The sequence below is a fragment of the Molothrus aeneus genome, chromosome 5 (genome assembly GCF_037042795.1).
Source record: "Molothrus aeneus isolate 106 chromosome 5, BPBGC_Maene_1.0, whole genome shotgun sequence".
Lineage (NCBI taxonomy): Eukaryota > Metazoa > Chordata > Aves > Passeriformes > Icteridae > Molothrus > Molothrus aeneus.
In genome coordinates this window covers 25,790,756-25,808,587 of record NC_089650.1, presented here as the reverse complement: position 1 = coordinate 25,808,587, position 17,832 = coordinate 25,790,756, and the positions used below count along the sequence as shown (strand labels likewise).

The 17,832-nt window shown below is 38.5% G+C and overlaps 1 protein-coding gene across 1 annotated transcript in view; it reads left to right on the top strand.

The window, feature by feature from the left end:
* PLXNC1 (plexin C1) overlaps positions 1 to 17,832 on the top strand; it is a 71,224-nt gene that overhangs the window by 11,469 nt on the left and 41,923 nt on the right. The window contains exons 3-9 of the mRNA XM_066549755.1: positions 1,602 to 1,736; positions 3,797 to 3,897; positions 9,098 to 9,212; positions 10,202 to 10,346; positions 13,694 to 13,763; positions 15,150 to 15,225; positions 15,347 to 15,400. Of these exons, the coding sequence (XP_066405852.1) occupies positions 1,602 to 1,736; positions 3,797 to 3,897; positions 9,098 to 9,212; positions 10,202 to 10,346; positions 13,694 to 13,763; positions 15,150 to 15,225; positions 15,347 to 15,400 (696 nt within the window). The remainder of the gene's footprint in view (positions 1 to 1,601; positions 1,737 to 3,796; positions 3,898 to 9,097; positions 9,213 to 10,201; positions 10,347 to 13,693; positions 13,764 to 15,149; positions 15,226 to 15,346; positions 15,401 to 17,832) is intronic.

Below are 17,832 nucleotides of genomic sequence, written 5' to 3'. Positions count from 1 at the left end.
TTGGCAGCGTTCCAAAGGTGCCTCTCAGCCCTGGGGACACTGGGCCATCCCGGTGTCATTTGTCCCCTGAGGCTCCCCCCTTACCTGGTCGGGGGGATCCCTGCCCCTTCCCTCCCCCTCTCCCCGGGGTTCAGGGACACAGCAGCCACGCGGTTCATTGTTCTGTGGGAGCTGCTGCTGCGTTCAGAGGCCTGTGGGCCAGGAATAAAGCTCTGGATCGAAACCCTCCAGCAGAACCCGACTCCTTTCCTTCACCTCACCTAAAGCCTCTCCACCAGAGGCAAACCTGAGCTCCTGCGTGCCTGGACTTGTCCCAAGCGCCAGCTGCAGCATCCAGCCAGCCAAAGGTGTCTCTGAGGAGAAACCACCACAGCTGCTGCCCTTGGTCAAGCAGCAAGGCCAGACGAGCCCAGGCACGTTCCATCCGGCTATATTGGGATTTAATTCCAATAAGGTAGCCCACTAAAATTCAAGTAAACCTTTCATTAAAACCCTAATGCCCACAGTATTAATTTACAGATTGTGGAGTTCTCAGTTATTCTGGCTTGTTTTGATTTTTTTTTAATCCTTGCTTTGACTTTTAGAAATATTGTTAGATTTTGGAAGGGTGTGTGTTTGTTTGTTTGCCTGTGTGATGTGAAAAGCTGTCCATTAGAGAGAAGAGTCAAGATTCATTTTGCCTTAGCTTCTGAATAGTTGACCTACACTAACTTAAATCCGTTGCTTGAAAGTGGAAGCCGTCTTACCTCATTATCAAACACTTCAACCATCCAGTCAAATGTCTTTTGTGCTTTAATTTTTTCTGGGTTTTGTGAAAATGTGCATTTCCTGCCTACACTGCAAAGGATGACTCTCATTCTTTGTCTTTATTAAGCAGACATTTGGGGAGAAATATGGTAGAGACATTGAAAAGCTTTGTTCATTTGATTTCATTTTGCTTTTGATAATGAAAGATGAAATTGAAGTCTTCCATGTCTCCTTAACACAGTGGAGACAGTGAACATATTTCCCTTTTTTAGTCATGAAAAACCAAAGTTGGTGTGCTTATTGACTTACAAAATAAAGTTTCTGGGGTCTCTGGTTCCCTTGAATTCTGTGCGAAGGGTGGTAGAAAATAGTAAAGTTGGGCAAGGTAAGAAAAAGAAATATCATCACAGGTGTATACTTAGAGAAGCCACACAGAAATTTGTGTAAATTCCTTTTTACTTTATGGGTGTCTGAATGTTAGTTTGTTTTCTGAAGGCTAATACTTTTTTCTCCATTGATAGGAGTAAAGGGTTGTTATTTTTAGGATATAGGCATTTCTTCCACATTCAGTTTCCAAATCAGTCGGTAACAGGCTTGGTGGAAGGCATGTTTCATATGCTAAATCAGTGCCAAATTCAGTGCTAAATGTGTCTGGCATGGATTTTGTTGAAATTCTGTTCTTGTGGTCTTTTCCTTCATCCTTCTCCAGTGTGAGAACCAGTGCAGTAAGTGAATTGAATCATGACACAATAATTCATCTCAGAAGCTTTGATGTAACTGAAATTAGGCTTTTGTTTAAGATATTGATTGATCAATAAAAGAACATGGGAATAATTCAATTACACATGTTTTAGGCTATTCTTAATGAGGAGATGAAATCTAATTGCCCAGAGGTTTTATATGAAATTGAGGAAGAAACTTCCATTTTCCCCAAACTACGACTTGATCCGGTGAATAATAACTACATCTATCTGTCCTCTGCCAATAAGGTAAGTACAGCATTTAATAAAATAATAAATTCATATAAACTACCGCTTTAAGGATTTCTACTGCTTTAGAAGTGAAGCATCAGTTTGTGTCAGAGTTAGACTTTTAATATGCAAACTGCAGTTACCAACTTTCCATCTAATATCTGCTTATGTTGTCTATGTTTGGACTGCACTCCTCCAGAGCTTGGAAGAGCTTCTGCTGTCATGGTGCTGCCCAGTGTTGCTATGATGCAGCAATACCCTTAATTCCATGGTTATTTTATGCCATTCTGCCAAGAGAGTGTTTGTTTCTGTTTTTCCTGGAGGCAGGAAAATGCAGATCATGCAGAGCCAAGCTTAGAGATAGCAAAAAAACTTGTACACTCTTTGGAGACAAAGCAATCCCGATGTTGGTAGGTCAGGGTTTGCCAGTCAATTAAGGATTTTCTAAAGTGAAGAAATCTCTTAATTTGAGAGATGGCTTTGAAGCCTTAGTTCTGATGAAATCAGTGATAATGCTGTAATCAGTGATAAAATTCCCATTGTCTTCAGTTAGGCATAGACTTCAGAAGAACAAAACAAAAGGGCAAAGATAAGTGAGCAGTGTGTGTGCATAGTGAGGCCCAGGAATCCAGCAGAGGCTGAGAGCTGCTGCACGTGAGCAAACGTGTTGGAGCTGCACGTGGAGCAGTGAGCAGCTCCCAGGAGCCAGTACAGTTGTTGCAGCACATCTTGCAGCAGGGCTACTGAGCAGCAATCAGAGAATCCCTTTGTCTGGCCAACAGTGGGAAAGATGGCATTGAAAGCTTAAGGGCTTGCTGTCCATCTTAGCTGAACGGGATTTCACCCAGCACTTAATTACCATCACTTGAAATAAGATCACTTTTCTGGCAGTGAGCATAGTGTTTTAGCCTGCTGTTATAGAGCAGGGGTAAGTTGGTAGGAGAACCCCTGACTGATATAAAACATCTATCACAAATATAGAAGGAATCAAAGTCTCAGTCAAAAGTATACATAGATATTCAAAGTAAGACTTGAATTTTCTGTAGCTTTGATAAAAGAACAAGTTGTTATAGAGGAACAACAGTTTTTAGGAATAGATGCACTTCTCTGATTTTTTTCTCTGATTATTTTCTCCTGGAGTGAAATAAGGCTTCTACATTGTCTTCTTTAACTTGGTAGTAATCTAAGATTATGACTGGATTCTGAATTGATTATCCCACACACTTTTCAAGATAAATTGAATTTTACAATACGTGGATGGAAAAAACAGTAAATATAGTTTTGCAGGAAACAGTGTATCCTTGTTTCTGTTGACAAAATATAGGAATTTCTCATTCTTGCAAATTTGTAAAATATTGTTTGAATTAGTTTTTCTTACTAAGATCATTAATTCACATTGTTATTAATCGCATTATTTGTATCTGTATTCAGTATTTGTAATCAGCTTTCTCTTTTTCTTTTTCCTTTCCTTTTCTGAAAATGGCTGGCTAGGATATTCAAGCTGAATGTACAAGTATAGATACATACAATATAGCCACAATTATCTACATTTACTTACTGAAATGGCATTTTCATGCATGCTAAGCAGTTGCATGCGTTTGTTCTAGTGTGCACATGCAGTAACCTGACATGGTGATGCAAACACAGATGCATTTTGTTATGCGCATGCATTTTTGGATGCACCTTCATCAATCATTTAAATATCTCCATTCGGAGGAGAGGAAAATGGTGTTCTGCTAAGCAGAGCATTATTTGTAAAATATACCTCCTTTCTCTTATTATCTATCCTTCACTATGCTGATCAGTTTTTCTTGCATTAATCTGCCCATGCTGGCCTTTGAGTAGTAGAACCAAATTGTTATTGTCAGAGGTGTTTCATTATCTGATGGCAAAATACAGTGAGTGCAAAATAGGCTGCATATTTCTATCCAAAGGTCTTCTGGCAGAGGGGAATCCATAAGGAGACTTCCCCAGAGGGATTGTGCTTGGTTGCTGTCAGATTTTTAATGGTAACCTTCAAGTTCCCTGTTTATGGAGGCTGTATTAATTCAATGTGTTATTGCATTCTTTGGTTTCAGGTGAGAAGAATACCAGTTGCAAATTGCAGTAGATTTGCTTCTGAGCAAGAATGCTTATCTGCAAAGGACCCCTACTGTGGGTGGTGTTCTTTCAATCAAAGGTATCTTTTAGTATTTTAGACTGTCATATAAAAGCAGAGCATTACTAGTCAGTGTACATTTTGACTGGCTCGGGGCTATTCAACATCAAAATTGTATCTACTGATTTTTTGTGGAATCAGTCATAGCCATAAATGTGAGACACTTTCTTGGCATGTGCAAGGGAACTTGTGAAAGGCTTTGTAACCCTCAGATTTTTGAGATCTATCCATAAAATATATGTTGGGCTAAGAATAATAAGAGGAGATATTTTGATATATTTGTAATAATAAGAAGATATATATCTGCTTTTAGAAGAGATATTTTTGTTTTCCAGATTGAGAGAGAAAATTGTATACTTGTGCTTGAAACATCTTAATAGCTGGGAGCATTTTGTATGTGAGAAAAAGAAGAGTGCTTAGTTGTCTTCTATATTAATAGTTCGTTTTTTTGGAACCACTGCCTTTGGTTTAGGCCAAAGGAGAATTTCTTTCTAAATACTTTGTTCCCACATTTGAATCATTAATTTTGACACTAACTTTGAAGCAAATTTGAAATCTATTTTACATCTGGGGCCTGGACTGGAGAAATTCCTGGGTTGCCAGGCCTAGTCTTAGCAATTGCAAGCAACAACATCATGTAAAACTAAAAACTTGCAAAGGACCATCCTAAATTTAAATAGGCTTTTTGTCCTTCCTGCCCTGGTTGTGCAGCTTCCTGGCAGTCTCATTTTTTGCTGATAAAAATATGTCTGCTCATTTTTGTCATGTGTATGTTTATGGACAGGTTATAGTTATTTGTTCTAGTGTTCACATCACCTTTGCCTAAATAACTTCCTCCCCCACTTTCTCACACTCACCTCTTCAATGTTTTTGTGAAAGCAGTCTCTCTCTCTCTCTCCCTTTTCATTTTGGTGTGCTGAAACCTTGAACTTCACTAAGGTCCTCTCATTTGAGACACTCCTTTCTTACCTCCACTCCAGTAATCCTTCCAAGAAATTCATGCATCCTTTTAAGATAAGGATGGCCAGGACTCTCAAAGTGTTCCAGAAGAGATTTCAGCTGTGCCTTGCTTAATGTTGTTTAATCAGTCTGTCCAGGATGCACCTTAGTGTGTTCTGGGATCACAAACGTCTTTTTCATGACAGCATCACATTGATGGGCCACAATCATCCATGATCAAATAATGCCCCCAGGTCCTTCTCTTTCTTTGTTGTCTTTCCAACTGATGAGTTTCCAGTCTATAACACATATGGGTTGTGAGATTTTTATTGCTGTAGGTACATGTTCTTGTACTTTATGCTTTGAAATGTCATTCCATTTCAAGGTTATCCAAGTTTTCCTGTGTGATATTCTTACCTTCCTTTGCATGTTAATGTTCCCAACTCTGTATCATCAGGAGATGTCAACAGTGTAAACCTTCTTTTATGCCAATTTGCCAGTGATTAAAATCTAAAACTAAAGTGCCTATAAGATGAATTTTTGACTAGTAGCCTCTTCTAGAAGGTTAATACTGCTCATTTTGGTTTGTTACCCATTTGGTGTTAGCGTGATTTTGCTGAAGATCTGCTACTTTGTGTTTGCAAAGGTAGTTATTGGAAGAGAGTAAGTATTTGTTCTGTAATCCATTTTCTTCAAACTCTCTTTTGCTCCCTTGATAAAAGCTGTGTATGTTACAGTGATAAGCTTTTCAGGCTTTTAATTACCTTATAAAGAGATTGTGAATAACTCTTATTACTCAGTAAATCCCCTGCTTATGAGGGGAATCATGAAAAGTTTCCGTTTGATTGAAACAGAAATGATTTACTCTTTTGAAGAAAAAATTAATTACTATAATACGAGTCCTGTTCAACACCCTCATAATTTTTTACTGTTAAATACTTAATGTCATTAAATATTTGGCTTGATGAAGAGACACCTCTGAAACTTTAGGAGAAGAGGAAGACATTTTTAGCCAGTATTTTAGTCAAAGTCCATATGTGTCCACTAAAGCAATATATTCCGTAATAATTTTGAGATCAGCAATGTTTTCTACTTTTACAGGGAAATAAATTTTCTGTAAAATAAAGTACACACTCAAGTTTTATGTGAAATTTACTAGCAATGCTCATTTTTCATTTTAAGGACAGTGTGAATTAAAATCCAGTCCTTTAATGAAAAAATGTGTGCATCTCATTGCAAGTGAAAACAAAGTGAAACAAAATGTCTCTACTGTTCCTATTTCTACTCTTTCTTCTATAGGAACATATATTAATTCTCCTTTTCACTTGCAATCATTCAAACCAGTTAGTCACAACATTGTGTGATCTCTCCTAATGTTTCTAAATTTTTTGTAGATTATTCAGATTTGCCTGAATTATGAAATACAATTCAAATACAAGGTATTGATGTTTTACATGCATTTTCCACATGGAAACAACACAATGTATTATCTAACATGACCAGAGTTACTTTTGCATGTAGTCAATGTGTGGGACATCAGTAGTGTTGGGACATCAGTAGGGTTGGTACATTGGAGAAAGAAGGAAGCCTCAGCTTTCTCTGAAAGCATGTTCTCATTCCATGAGGAAATCAGTATGCTTTAGCAGGACAGAGCAGGCAAGTATGTTAGGATCTGTAGTTAACAGAGATTAGTGAAGCAGAGACTTAAGTAAATACAAATGAACCAGTATACATACATATTGTGTTATCACAGTGGAATAAGAGGAACACAGTTCCAATCATGTAGAGAAATCTTTAGTAATAGAAAGAACTAGTTTGCTGTGGAATATTAAAAAGAAATTTGGCTCTGTTTTTCTCTGTACACAGAGATCTAGGCATGTCTGAAATCTGATCCAAAGGTTTCATACCTTATACCTTCATAGCTGTATAAGGTCCCGTTCACCTTTCCAAGAAAGCCAGACTTAGTTGTCTGAGTCTGTATGTTAATTTTCAGAATCCTGTTCACAAATAATATTTATCTGTTATATTAATTCACTTGCAATTAATATAATTTTTTTAAAATAGGGTTATACAGAATAATTTCATCTTTAGGTGAGTGTAATTATTTTGCTCTTAGCCTTTGCAGGGCAATTTTGAGAATTTATGCTGAGGGGCATCAGATGTGACTGATTCCTATGAAAATGACTGTTCCCCACAGCACACTGTTAGAGTGTTAAAGGTCAGCTCTTAGAGCAACAAAAGATGCATTTTTCCCCTCACATAAAGACAAGCATGACCCTGGGTCCTGGGTGGCATTACTGGTTTTGCTATTAAACTCTCAGATTCTTCATTGCCAATGAGGGAAACAGCTTCACTGCTTGCGTTCCTCAGGCAGTCTTAAGAAAGCAAGTAGCTTCTTCCTGGGTATTTGTAAATACTCAGTTTGATAAACAGTTTTTAAATATTTCAATATTAGCATCACTGAAATGCATACACTTATTTAGTGCCAAATACTGCAAGTATGTTTTATGGAATCTTTACCATTATAATCCTCACCCTGTCAGAAAGTGTAGAATGTCTTTCTTTTGTCTTTCCTCATTGCCAGTGTGAATTACCTGCCTGTATGTTTTTGAGAATGTGGTTTATGCACATCTGTTGATGACAGATTCTGTCTTCTGTGACTCTAAAACTGTGGTGCTAATGAGCCTTTGTGATTTCAGTAGGGTGAAGAGAGATATAAATGAGACTGAAATTCACCCTAGCTCAGACAGTTTGAAATACATCAGGCATATATAGTCCCAATTTATTACAATATCATTATGGCCTGAGTGTATTTAGATGCAAAACCCCACCAGGTTCTCGTCCGGCAGGAACTCAGTTTCCTGAGTTAGACCACAAAGGAAGTGACCTTGTGCTTAACTACATTTCAATTGCCAACATCTTGATCTGCAGAGAAGATGACTTTATGGTTCCTAAGATTTGTAGGGTTATTTTGGGCATTTCAGAATGTGGTAGATATTTTTGTTGAATATGTTGTTCATTTTGGAGGGAAAACACATTGTTTGTGAAATATGTTTTTACAGTGAGCTCCTAATGAAAAGGGCCCACACTTTGCAAGTGTGAACTCATTTCCAGTTTGTAGCAAAGGAATGGTTCATGCCAGGCAGATATCACTGTTCATAGGATTGAAGCTAACTATGAAGCTAACTATATGCTTCTACATTTGGTAGAAAAGTAGAATTAAAACTACTAAATGTTACATTTATTTATAAATATTCAATCTTAGTATTAAAATATTAAGATATATTCAGTTAGCACTTATTTGTCTTTAATTGCTAACTGTATGAAATTACTTGGAGTTAATCTATGAATTGTTCATTAGCTGTTGACAGCAGACAGCATTTTAAGGATTCACCTTTCAAACTCGATTGTCCATCTAATTTGTATGCCTATGTTGTCTTTTTCTGATAACATGTTTTTAATATGTGTAATCTTTGTAGTATTTATGTATCCCAGTGTTCCCTCATTCTTTCTTCATTTTTTGTTGCACAGTGTATTTCCTATGATTTGGCATCTCTAACATTTGTATTTACTTTGAGCTATCCTAATTCTGAAATGTATTTTGTACTTGAAGACAGAGAAATCTATTTTGAACCTCTTCAAATCCAGTGTTTTTATCCAAGTGCACTGACAAAAAAGGGAAGGATTACCATTCATATCAGTGGGTGACAAAGGAGATTAGGGAAGAGGATGCATCTCATCAACTATGCACATTCATAGTCTAGCTTTACATTTGAGCTTCACTCCCATCCCTTCTTAGACCCTCTGGAGAGAACAAGCAGCTTCTATAGTGTGGTTCATTTCATTTTGGTATGAATGTCTAACAGGGTAGGTGAATTGTACCCTAAAGAACGTATTTCTCCCCACAGAGTGCGGAGGGGGGCTGGGGGGCAGTGAGGGGAGCAGATCTAGAGCTGTACAATGGAACAGTCAAGTTGGTGATGATGAGTTCCATCCTGGGCTACCACTTCCCCTGTTACTGGCCAAACATCTCATGTTTGCTTGAGTCCCATTGACTTAATGAAAACCCTTGAGCATATATCAATGCAGTGTAATTAATTTTGATAAGCAGAAAATTTTACTGATTGTTTTCCTGAAGCTTTTTGCAGTTAAAACCATATTTCTGTAAAAAAAAATCAATAGTGTTCCTGTAAAAAATCAATAACTTTTAATAAGTTGAAGTACAGTGTCTGAAGTCAAAGGCACGATAAGGAGGCTAGTATAATTTTATGTATACTTTTAGGTGCACATTAAAAGAAAATTGTACACATTCAAACAGCATAAATGGTTGGTATAACATTTCACATGCACCTGATAAAGATCTGAAAATCCTGCTAAGTTTCCCTGCCAAATATCAGGTATGTACACCCAGTTTTATGTGTGTTTGTTTATTGTGACTTAAAATATGTAATTTTGTTGCTTATTGCAGCTTGTCTTTTTTTGTCACCATGTTGAATACATTAGTTCCTCTTACCCCAACAAGTGGCAAATATCTTGGAAATCTCAGTAATCTCAATGTGTAAATTAGATAGGCATTCTCCTCCTCTCCTATGAAACATATCCTGAAGCTGCACTTCATGATGCTGAGTCAAAATTTCAAATCTTTACTATGCTAACATTGCTTGGAAATGATTCCAATTGTATCACTGTATCAGCTATTTTAATATTTCCAGTAACTGTATATCAAGTGCAGTATGGAAGTTCTGAGCTTTGTAACAAGTTAGAAAACATTCACTGGGACACATATGCTAACAGAAATTCTTAAGTGCTCAGTATTAGTCTTTACTCTGTATCTGTTCTCAGCACATGCAGCCTTGAATATTTGATTATCAACTATTGTGACTGGCCACCTAATCTGCACGCTATTGTTTCTGATTTCCTGATTGAATACACTAATGTAATCATATTTGTAAAGCACTCGCAGCCAGAAACAAAGAATAACTCATTACAATATAAGTTCTGTTCATAATTAAGTGCTCTTTGGTTATGGATACAAATGATCTCTCTCTGTGAAGATTCTTAAATATTTTTTAAAGGAATGTAACAGCATATAACACAGCAATATTCTAGTTTTAAACTCCAAAATTATTTAAGATCGCTTGCTAACGTACCATACAGATCCATTTTATTTCTGAAAGTAAGCAATGCTGTTACTTTCAGAACTCTTTCTGTATTGCTTCTTCAGTTGGAAGAGTCACTCTCCTTTGAGACCTTACCTAGTGAATTGTTTGCTTTCACCACAAAAACTTTCGTTTTGTGCATTTCATAGTTCGTCGTTTTCTGTAGAGACAAGTTGATGACTAAACAAATATAACAAAACCCCCACTGTGTTTTTATTGTTTTATAGGTTGTTGTGACTGCAAATGTAAGCAAAATCCTTACTTTCTGTATGATAAAAATTGTAACAACTGTTGAAATATTTTATGAAAACGTAGTGCTGAAAAATTCATCCTGTTTCTGCAATCTAACCACTCCAATGATAACTGACAATGGTATGTTTTACTTTTAAATGTATTTAATGCTTATTCACTGTCCTTTAATACTGGGGACTACTGTATAAATACAGGCCTGATGAGTGTGAAAGTATGTAATGCTTTTTATTAAATGTCACTGAAGAAAAATAATTCATATTTTGTTGAGTGATGTGAGTATAATCACAGTGTTCTTGGTGATTAAAGTTTTGTTAATATAGAGTCCTTTGTAGAAGCCACCCTGTGTCTGGAAGCAGCTTCATCAGTTGACCGTGTGGCAGTGCAGTGCCTTAGTATTAGAATGTTTATTTACATGGTGCCATTAATACTTGTCTAAGGAAACTTAAGATAACTGCAATGACAATCAAGCTGGCTGGAGCAATGGAAGCAGTGTTGGTCTAGTGCTTTGCCTTGACAAATTAACTCATCTTAACTCTTCTCTAATCTGCAAACAGAATTGTTTTTGTAAGAAACCATACTGGCATAAATAAGAGGATAATCTAATTATGAATGTCTGTACAATAAATAATCCTAACATTTAATTAACTGTTTTAACCTAACTTGGACACTGTGAGAAAGTGATTGTGCAATGTGGAAGATTAGCAGAAAAATAGATCGTTCAGGGGCAATTTGGTGGGTACATCCTTTTGACTTGATTTCATTCATCTTTCTGGATTATTGGTTGAATCATGTTGCAGTAATTCTGACACTGCTTTGTTCACCAGTGGTTCTCAGAGTTAGATACCTGAGCGATTTGTATTGGATGTGTGATGCTTGTGGTCTGGTTTGTGTATCTAATGGGCAGCTACAAGTTTTAGAATGAGGTGGTAAATTGCTGAATGTCTAGACCTTTGAGCTGTTCTTTAGGCTGTGCTCTCAAGGATCAGATCAAATTCCTTCACAGTGGAGTCTTACTTGACTAATAGTAGGGCAACATCCCCCTTGCATTTCTTCCAAGAGTCTGTATAGAAGCACAAAGCTTTTTTTAACAGAGATTGGCCTTATACCTTCTTAAAGTTGCTTATGTTAGAATGCAAGAGTTTTAATATAAACTAAGGAACAGATAGCTAACACAAGGATTCCCACATGTTTTTAAGTGACTTGAAGAGGGAACAGAAAACAGACACATGCGTTGCCTCTATCTCTCCCTCAATAATATAGCCCAAAGGACATGGAATACTGTGCATGAATCTGATTCTCTTATAAAAACCTTGGTGCAGGAAGAGGAATGAAATTTACCAGGTACTTTCAAGGACCTGTTGTTTTGAAGAGCTCAGTGCTACAAAGAGCTCTCTCTCTCAGGGACCCTTGCCCCTGAAGAAGGTTCTTTGGAATATTTGGATCTGAGTAGGCTTTATGGGAAAAACTCCTCCAGCATCACAGAAGTATTGTGTCAAGTTCCTGTCCAGCACTGGGAATTGAGAAGAAAAGACTGTCACTAGAAAGTGACAGCTGGAGTGATATCCATGAGTATTTTGATCCATTAAGCTGTCTTTAGTAAACACTATTAGTGGATTTTTAAGAGGGAAATGTCCTTTATTGGCCCAGTCCCAAAAGCCATGTTATCTTGTAATTTTGGAGCATATAGTTTGGTTCTCTGTCTTCACAGACTAAAGCTTTCTCTTAATTCCATTAGCAGGTTTTCAGAGAACAGTTGTTATGGAAGCCAGCTCACCTTGCTTGTGCTTTGTGCCAAAAATGAGCCCTTTGGCAGTGTTAACCAGAAGGCTGTGAGGTTAGCTTGTGCCTGCCAGTATTTACTGCTACTCACGTGCTCCTGTGAGCGGAGATCTCTTAGTGGATAATTCAAGTGTGAAGTAACATTGTCTATTTGTGGTACCTCCTGTAAAGTGACCTCAGTTTCACAAGAGGATGCACTTGCAAAACACCTTTAGGTATCATTTCCTGGAAAAAACATTTTGAAAATGCCTGCTCCTCGGTGCAGTCTAATGCATTTTAAAAGGTCAGTGCAGACCATACAGAAAATAATAGGTGCCATTAATTTCAACACAGACAGAATCAGGAAAGCATATTTGACAGTGTTGTTTTTAAAGTATTTTTTACAAGCTCAAGCTCTGCCAGTAGGAGATAAACTCCTTACTTTTACTTACTACTTCTAGTAAAATACTAGGAGTATTTTTCTGTAACTCATGGCCTGAGACCTTTCTCATATATTGATTTAGGCAAGTGATTTAGGCAATTGTGTATCAACACGTCAGATTTCTGCTGATAACTAGATTTCTGCAGATGCAAATAGGTGCTTGATGAAGGATTTCAGAATGTCTGTCTGTACTCATCCTCATCTTTAAGCATAAAAATGCTGTTAAAGTCAGATTCTGCTATCCATTTAGGAAGGAGTTTGAACATAGGGGTGGTCCCAAGGGCTGTTTCTAACAAGCAGTTCAGATGGGCTTTGCAGTGAGCACCCAAGTGCCATGCTGCCATGTGGAGGGAGGAGATAGCTACATGAGCAACACAGATTTAGCCAAAGCTGGCTTTCATCTGAACAAGACAGCCTGTGATAAAGACAAAGGTTTCTCTACCTTTGCAAGGTAGATGTACTTAAAATCTGTGTAACTTTTCTGGATTAAAAAGCTAGCTACTTTCTAGCATAGAGAAGTCAGAAAAGTCTGCAAACATGGGTTTCATTTGATCCCAGGCAGCCATTCATTTCACAGACTACACATCTGCAGGCACACAGATGAAAGAGACCATGGCTTAAGTGGTATATATCCAATTCTACTGTTGGATGTGGTATTCTGCTCATAAGGAAAGATACTCTTTCATACCACAGCTGCCAGTGAATTGTTGGTATAGTAATTGCTAGCTGAAATAATGGCAAATTGACTCATGTAATCATAAAAGATTTAAATAGGATGAAAATTGCTACTGCATAGATTACAAAAGGAGACTCTGAAACCAAGTCTGTGAGACAGAAAGAGAGAGAAGTATGGTATGGTGGGGTCTCTTGCATTAGAACAGTCTGCTGTGTTAGAAGACTTGAATTCAGAGTCTGGTTATACCACAGTATATATCACTCTGTGCTTTTTGAGAGATGATTTTATATCCCTACTTCACAGTAGCATTTCCTTATCTGTATCCTGGCAAGAACATTACTTTTATTTGTCATGCTATGATGGTATCAAACTTAATTAATATGTGTGTATAAAGCACTGGCATAACTCAGCTGAAGAGTTCTGTGTAAGGACAAAATCTGGTTACTTTTATCAGTCAAAAGTGTGAGTGAATGTATGAGAGAAGGTGCATACCAAGTATAGAACAGCTACTTTGAGTTTTCAACTCAAATTATTTTTGAACTGTTATTTCTTCTAATATCCATCATATACCTAACATGTGAATTTTTCCAGATTGCCTAGTTCTTGAAGCATCACTATCCTCAAGCTCTTGGAATATCACACAAACATTTCAGTTGAAAAAGTAAGAGCCTGATTCTTGTTAAAGTTCATTGTGGGGTTGATGTGTGTGGGGGGGAAAGTGACTAAAGTCATTCATCATTCTTTTTTTTTTTTTTTTTGGTATTTATCAAGTAACTACACTGAAGATAGTCACTGAAGAACTACATTGACACTAAAGATAGTCAGATCTGTTTTCTTGGCCCACTTCCTCCTCCTTCTCTTTTTTTTCCCCCCCTTAAAAAGCTACTTCTGATGACTCCCTTATTTAATGGGACCGTGGAAACTAACTGTAGGAGAGTGATTACAATGACTGAATTTATGACAAGTGCCTGAAGAGATAATAAAGGATGTCACAATAAGATTAAAATTCTTTTTGTCCTTGTGTGAAAGGTGGGCCCTTGGTACTCAGTGTAAGGCCTAGATTAGAGAAGTCAAGAGATTCTTTAAAATCGCTTTGTGAAGCTGTTTTAAATTAGACCCAGATGCAATTTAAATATGCTCTATAGGTAACATGAATATAATTAAACCAGAAAGGAACATGTAATCTGCTAATAGGAATAATGAATACCTATTCTTCTTTACACATTATTTTTCAGACTCTCTGTTGAGAGCTGGCAGAGGAAGCATTCATGCCCAGTACGTGGCCTAACACTTTATGATAGGTGGTTGTTAATATTTAGAAAGATCTGGCTAACATATGCTGTAGGAACTACAGTGTTCCCATTCAGAATGCTCCTCCCCTCTGCACAAAGGCCAATTCGTGGGATGAAATAAAACTCTTGCTTTTTGGGAAGTGGCACATCACTTCCCTGTCCCTGGAGGAACATGGGGAAGGAGCTGTCTTTCTCTAAATCAGAGCATTTCTCAGCGTGTTTGGAGAGGGACTGAGCTGCTCTTGGCTCCCTTCCATATTTATAGAAGCATTGCAGAGCAAGATAGCGACTAACTAGTCTCAGAACAGGAATATTTTTTGGTAGATGAAGGCTATAGCAAACTGGCAATACTTTCTAGCACTACACATGGAACAGAGGTTCAGACAAGCTGAAAAAAAATCAGTGATGGTTTTCTGCCCTTTTATGGTTAAAAAGTACTACCTGGCCACTCAATGTACTGGAGTAAATCACAGTAAAATGTAACCCAAAGTGTTTCCTCTGCTTCCTGCCTTTTTTGAAATTAATGACTCTCAGCATCTCAATACAGATTGTATTTCATACTAAATTTCTTCTTAGAATAAGTACAGCAGAACAATGGGCTTGGAGGGTAAACGGACTTTTACCCATCTCATTACATGTTTGCTTGGTTTTCCCCATGGGTTTATGCTCTTTTCTGTCACTTGAAATTTGACATTCATGAGTGAATCTAGATTGAGTTCCTGTGTCTTACAAAAACTCTGTTTCTGTGTTACCAGCTGTTCACGGTGTATACGCAAGGGTGAGTGTGCCAGCTGTGAATGGATACGTGTCTCTCCTGTCACCACCTGCCAGGTGAAGTTTGTTGGGGAAAACTGGAATCCCCTGTGATGCCTTTTCCTTGTATTTTTTTCATCTGAGCAGCAATCTGTCTCTTTTTTATCCTGACATGGTGAAATGCTTATTTTTTTTCCAGGATGATTGCAGTGCAGCTGCTTCCAAGGGGATCACTGCTGTGCAGAAAACAGAGGTTAGTTAGCATTTTAAGATCAGCATTATTAAGGCTCTCTGGGTTGGGAGAGAAATTTATTTAAAATCAGAGGACTTTGCAGAAAAAATAGAGAAATGGATGTGGAGGCAGTCATTTACAAAGGAAGCTAATGCAGAATTTGGATTGATACTATTTCTTCTTAGTGCTCTGTTGGTGTTTAAAGGTACCAGCAAAAACTTGTGTTTCAGATGCAGGAATTGAGACAGTGAACATTGTAATTGTCATGTGCCTACCTCTAGGTGCAGTGTTTACAACATTGCTTTACATGCCAAAGTCCCTGTATGCTGTATTTAGTCACTCCACAGGAGCCAGCATGCTGAGGGCTGGAACATGTGAGCTGACCAACAACAAAAAAAACCAGAACATTTCAGGCTTAATATCTTACCTAGACTTAAAAGCATGTTTGAGTTCTGCTATCACAGACAACTCTGGGAAACTAGGCCTCAGAGTCTCAAACCTCATTTTATGCAGCCAGATCACAGCTTCCCCTGAAACATAGCTGCCAGGGGAGCAGAAGGAAGGGGAGGATGTGCCACCCAGTTTCTGCATAACAGAGAAGTGGCTAGAGGATGAGTCCAGGAACTGAAATCCATGGGTGTTAGTAAATCTCTAGTTCACACTTTCAGAAAATTTTTGGTTGTTTCCAGGCTGTAGACAAAACTGGAGATGGATCCACACAAGCTGGATCACTGGGAAGGAAGAAGTGTCACTAGTGCTGCCAAAGTACCTGCTGAATCTGGTTACTAAGTTCTCTACAGAATTCATATAGATTGTATGTCTGCATACAGTCTAAATGATTTGTCTCATAGGCTAGCACTTTAACCACAAGGTTATCCCTTCATTCTTTATGTTTTTATTTTCTCACAAAACTGAGTGATCTTTTTATTAGTGGTTGCTTATGACAGGTGTTAGGAAAAAAATGAGTAGTGGAGAGAAAACTGACTGATGAGTAAGTACGTAGAGATTTGCTGCCTACACGTTCTGGTTTCTCCTTTTCTGTGAGTGATGCACAGTTGTTTTAAATAGTGACTTATCTCTAAGTGTTTCATTAGAACTACCCAAACTTTTACCTCTAAGACAGGGATTACCTCTTAAATTCAGCTGCTCAGCTGATGTTTCTTAAACAAAATCACAAAATACATCTTGTTTTTCACAGAGACGCGTGGGATTGTAATACTTGTGCTTCTGAGCATTAATATTCTGGATTTGATCTGCATTTAAAGCATTATGGCTGGTGAAACAGAGGAAATTCTTCTTTGCTTTCCTTCCAAGTGCATTAATTTGACATTGGTAAATAGTTGGAATTGCCTGGGAGATGGCTTTCTTCCACATGTCTTATCTTGGAAAGACAGTGATGGACAAGGCAGTGAAAGCACCAGAGGCAGTGCAAAGGCAGATGTTTATTTAGAAGTGATTGATCCATTCAGAGAGCTTGAAATTGCATTTGAAATCCTGCTCTCCTTTGACTGCTTGTGCTTTAAGGAGAACATACTGGAGAGTGGAGAAAGAAGATTTGTGTTTTCCCACAACCCCAGCTGAGCATTTAGATTAATATACTTTTTTTCAGTGCCAGCCCCAGCCCTCCTCCTGACTCCAGCTGCTGGTTGCTATGCATGCACCTTCCCCCTCCCCTGCCAGAGCAGCAGCTGGAGTGGTTGGATTGAGTACCCTTGGCTAGGGAACTGCTTTGGCTGGAAATAAGTGTTATCTTTCAGCAGCTTATTGTTTGTCTGGGCCAGTTCCCCCATCCAGCTCTTCGGGGCCCTGTGTCAGCAATGCAGGAGGGGCTGTCCCAGAGAGGGCACAGACACTGCCTAACCTGGGCTGCTGCCAGGTACCTCTGTGAGACCTGCAGCCATGCTTAGCACACCTCTGAGGATGTGGCTGCCACGGTTCACACAGCCCCAGGGAAGTGTTAGGCTGTCCAGGGAGGAGGCTGCAGCTCAGAAATATGGAACTCTATTGAAGCTGACAGGGCTGTGCTGATTTACATTACCTGAGGACCTGGTGCATGCTTTCTGTATGTCTCTTTGCATGTTTACAAATCACATGCCTCACAACTAGTGATTTTTATAAATATCCTTCTGCCTCTCTGCGGTTGGCCCCTCTTGCCCCTGGGCATTGCTCCCCCTGCCATGTAGCAACTGGAAGGTCAGGGACTGTCTGGCACTGGGGAAATGAGCACTGCGGAGCCCAGTGAGGGCATTGGGTCCTTCCTGTTTTCAGTGAGGAAATCATTGGGTTCTTTTGCTGCTGAGGCAAGTATTGCATTTTATGGCAGTCAGGCTGGGTGGGAGTTGGACTCTTGAGTTGCTGAGGTCATCTTGCCTCAGTGCTGTGGCTGCAGTGACTCCAGGAGGCCAAGGCAGGATGCTGTGAGGGACTCTGTGCTGTGCAGCCTCAGGGAAGGT